At 38.4% G+C, this 4,639-nt stretch overlaps 1 protein-coding gene across 1 annotated transcript; it reads right to left on the reverse strand.

Moving 5' to 3' along the window:
- Positions 1 to 362: 362 nt before the first annotated feature.
- Positions 363 to 1,307, reverse strand: LOC115272794 (olfactory receptor 52M1-like). The gene has a single exon (XM_029915803.1). It carries the CDS (start codon positions 1,305 to 1,307, stop codon positions 363 to 365), a length of 945 nt encoding a protein of 314 aa, XP_029771663.1.
- Between the last annotated feature and the right edge of the window lie 3,332 nt (positions 1,308 to 4,639).

Below are 4,639 nucleotides of genomic sequence, written 5' to 3' on the forward strand. Positions count from 1 at the left end.
GTTATTTCAAACTGACTACTCTGTAAAATTCAGTATAAAGAGATCTCACAGAACTTTTCCTTTTTTTCTAAGTATCTTCATAGGTTTGTTTCTCCTTCTACCTACTGTACATTCCATATTATAACTCCCTCAAAGACACATATTCAGAATGAGATGAACAAATTCATCACCAATATTTATTAAATTAAAAAAAGTAAAATAATCTGCTGAGTTAATATTCTTAGAAATTCTAGACATATGGTAATAACAACTTTCAGGTGGTAAATGCAATTCAGCTTGTGAGAGTAAGAACAGTTAATTATTTTCCCTACATCATCTCTTGTATTTCTATATATTTTGAACCATCTCTTCTATAGATCCAATCAGGAAACTCTGACCCTTAGTGCTCTAAGAACATGCTCCCGTATTTTCTTGGTCCTTACTCCATATACAATGGGGTTGAGAAATGGGGGCACCAAAAGGTACATATTTGCAATAAAAATATGGACATGCGCAGGCACATTCTTCCCAAAACGGTGAGTGAAAATGGAAAAACCAGCTGTGGAATAGAAGACAAGAATAACACAGACATGTGATCCACATGTGCCCAGAGCCTTAAAGCTAGCTTCTCGGGATGGCAGGCGGAATACAGAGCGGAGGATGAAAGCATAGGATACAGCAGTGAGAACTGCATCACATGAGCCAATAATAGAAGCCACACTGAGGCTATAACGTGTCGTGGCTCCTGTGTCCACACATGCCAGCTTCACCACGGCCATGAACTCACAGTAGGTGTGGGCAATGATTCTGGTTCTACAGTAGGGAAGCTGTTTGAGCAGGATGGGATGTGGGGAAAAGAAGGCTACACCCCGAATCACCACAACAATACCCATTACGGTGATGCGAGCATGGGTGAGAATAGTAGTGTGGTGCAGTGGATGACAAATGGCCACATAACGGTCAATAGCCATGGCCAGGAAAAAGCCTGATTCCATGGTAGTAAAGCTATGGATGAAGAACATTTGTGTCAGGCAAGCATCAAAGGCAATGTCACGGGCTCCGAACCAGAAGAGACAGAGCATGCGAGGCAGTGTAGATGTGGAGAGGACCAGGTCAGTGATGGAGAGCATGCATAGAAAGAGGAACATTGGCTCATGGAGACTTCGTTCTGCCCTCACCACAGCCAGGATGGTTATGTTCCCCACCACAGCCACCATGTACATGGAGCAGAAGGGAATCCCAATCCAGACATGCAGGTGCTCTAGTCCTGGGATGCCCATCAGCAAGAAGGTGACCGGAGAGGGACGAGAGGTGTTGAGAGGAGGCATGACACTTTCCCCTTTGCTTTCTATCACTAGTCCTGAAGATGAAGCTGCTGTGACAGATGATCGTAACCAGATGCTGAAAGCATGGAGATTCAGTTCAAGAAGACCCTTATGTTAAAAATAGTTCAAATTCATAATCAGGTGTATTTCAATTCACTGGGACCAGCTTAACCAAGTTTGTAACATCACATAAAATACTGTTAGAAAATGCAGAAAGGTAATTCATGTATCATTTCATATTATCACAGGGGAAAATAAGGCTCCTTAACCATTCATTTCCATAGAAAGATTCCCTGTCTATTCAATTGTATGTAATTCAACAACTGTTCAGTTAAGTAAGCAGTTACTGGGTGACAGGCAAACCATGCTCCAGGCACTGGAAATAAAGTAATTCTCAGATCAGATTTCCTCTCATGGAGGTTACACTCTACAAGGAAAACCTATAATATGATAAACAATGACTGGTATGTGTGGGTGACAAGAATAGGGGTGCCTGGGTGGCTCAGTTAGTTATGCATCTGACTTAGGCTCAGGTCATGATCTCACAGTTCGTGGGTTTGAATCCTGTGTTGGGCTCTGTGCTGACAACTCAGAACCTGGAGCCTGCTTCAGATTCTGAGTCTCCCTCTCTATCTGTCCTTTCCCAAACCATGCTCTGTCTCTCTCTGCCTCTCAAAAAGAAATAAAAAACATTAAAAAATTAAAAAAGGAATGCCATATATAAGTTGATGGTCTGAATGACTGAGTTCAAGCCTTCAGAGCCTGAGATATTACAGCAAGAAAAACAAGTAAAAACAGGCATGAACAAAAATGTCAGTGTTTTGGGAACTTATAAGCCAAAGAAGAAAATGGGAGGAGGTGAGGGACAACTTCTCTACTTTAGTAGCTTGTGTCTTTACTTTTCCTCTGTCTGTTTTAGAAAAACATCAATTGCATAAGCAGTTATCTTGAAGATATTCTAAAATTCTCTGCTTCATTTTCTTCTTTCAGAACTTTCTGCAAGAGATCTAATTTTGCATCAATTATATGGTGTAGATAACCTGTCTTGGTATATATTTTTTAATATTTATTTATTTTTGGGAAAGTACAAGCAGAAGAGGGGCAGAGAAAGGGGGACAGAGACTCTGAAGCAGGATCTACACTGATAGGCTGACAGCAGTGAGCCTGATGTGGGGCTAGAACTCATGAAGGCCAGATCAGGACCTGAGCTGAAGTCAGATGCTCAACCAACTAAGCCACCCAGCTGTCCCCTGTCTTGGTATGTTTTTATCTATTGCTCACTGTAGTTCTCCATATCACTTATAACATAGTATTCTATTTTTCTTTCTATTTCTTCTTATTAGTACCCCTCTTAAAATTACATCTCAAACATAGTTATTCTTTTCCTAGTGTCAAATTCATTGTCAAATATTGTAAGTACAGTTTATATTTAAACTGTGAATTTATGACTACTGTTAAGTTGGAATCTAAGAAAGAGTATTCTTCAGATTCCCCAAGGTGAATAATGCAGTATATTGCTTCTCAGGATGCAGAAGTGTCCTCCAAAGCCATTTCAAGCTTCCATAACAGTAATAATCAGAAACTATATTGGTCAAGAGTTTGAAATTTTCCACTTGAATTTCTCAGTCTGTATTTCTCTCCAGTGAGTGGACTTTCCATGACTGTAAGTAAGCAAGAAGAAATATTGTGAAACTTTCAGGGAGTTATCGTAGGGATTCTTGCTTTAGGCAGGAGATTGCACAACCCACACTTTAAAGTGATTTAGGGGATAAAAGTAAATGATCTCTTCTCTCCTGTTTTAAGAGGAAGAAAGTCATAATACAGGTAATCAAGCTTTCAGAGTTACATGTTAAATTTGGACAACTTGAAACTTGTAAGACTGCCTGTGGTAAGAGTGTGACATCATTTGGAATATTTCTTAATGGTAGCATGATATGTCCATCTTTGGGATAGCTTCTTTCATGAGAATAATATATTTCATGCCTTTGAGATCTCATTTACCACAATCCAAATGTGACCAATGAGAAGCATAGTATGTTATGATGTAACTGTTTTCCTATTGTTTTTTTCCTATCATGTACCCTTTAAATACAGACATATATTCTTCTGAAAAAAATATGAATCTATAAGGATCTCTCTCTCTCTCTCTCTCTCTCTCTCTCACTCTCTCTCTCTCTCTTTCTCTCTCTCTCTCTCTCTCACACACACACACATACACACACACACACACACGACATATTTCTTAACCTTTAATGTCATCCACTACCTTCCCATACTCAATGTTTCAAATTCATATCAGTTCACTGTAGAGACGGAACCTACTTGTAGGTGTCATTTATTAATCCAGAAAACCACGTTATGATACTTGCAGGCAGTCATTTACTAGATTGGCAAATTGGCCTACTGGTGTCCAAAATATCAATTACTGTACATAGCATATTCCTTTATACTTTTCACAGTTGCAGGGGAGAAATGAGCCTCCATGACAAAGAAGCCATGGGGATATTCCCAGATAAATGGATGAGTGAGTAGGCAGGGGTTGAGAAAGTTAAAGAAGAGACTCTTAAATTGCTACAAATTATTTGCTTTTAGAGGAAGCTCTGATACTAGTTTTCTGTTCTTCCCCGTGTCCTACTGTGGCGCTGACACTGAGTCATACTGCCATCAGCTCTTGAAAAGGAATCTGCTTGTCCCAGGTATCAAAAAAATCCTCATAAATATTATTTGCACTCATAAAAACCACACACAGTTATCCCTTCATATGCTTGTTAGAATCAGGAAAACACATTTAAACTCTCCAAATATCACTAACTGAAGGATTGTTTTCTAGGCTTCTGCATTTACTAACCCATTTACTCCTGAAAAGTATAGATATGGCTTTTTCAGTGATTCTTGTAATAAATACACTGTAAAGAAGTAATTTATAAGGCAATGGATTATCATGAATGGGTCATGAATTCTATAAATGATAGCAGTAAAACAAATTAAGTTTTGTGACTCATAGAAAGTGTCATTTGAACTGGAATCTAAACAATATATAACATCTGGTCGTGGATATATATATATATATGTGTGTGTGTGTGTGTGTGTGTGTGTGTGTGTATATATGTGTGTGTGTGTGTGTGTGTGTGTGTGTGTATATATATATATATATATATATATATATATATATATATACACCACTCTTCCAGTAGGAAGAATTTAAATCTTATGTAGTCTGGACTCAAAGAGTACAAAGGTACAAAGTAGAAAAGAGTTTATGGGTAAAAAATGCATACATACATATACACATTGTATAACTTACAGGGAATTTTAGAACCCAATGTTTAGACTGG

The sequence above is a fragment of the Suricata suricatta genome, chromosome 11, assembly GCF_006229205.1.
Source record: "Suricata suricatta isolate VVHF042 chromosome 11, meerkat_22Aug2017_6uvM2_HiC, whole genome shotgun sequence".
NCBI lineage: Eukaryota > Metazoa > Chordata > Mammalia > Carnivora > Herpestidae > Suricata > Suricata suricatta.

Bases quoted from the DNA above. Each gene is read 5' to 3' on its own strand.
- LOC115272794 (XM_029915803.1), bottom strand. From the start codon at position 1,307: ATGCCTCCTCTCAACACCTCTCGTCCCTCTCCGGTCACCTTCTTGCTG.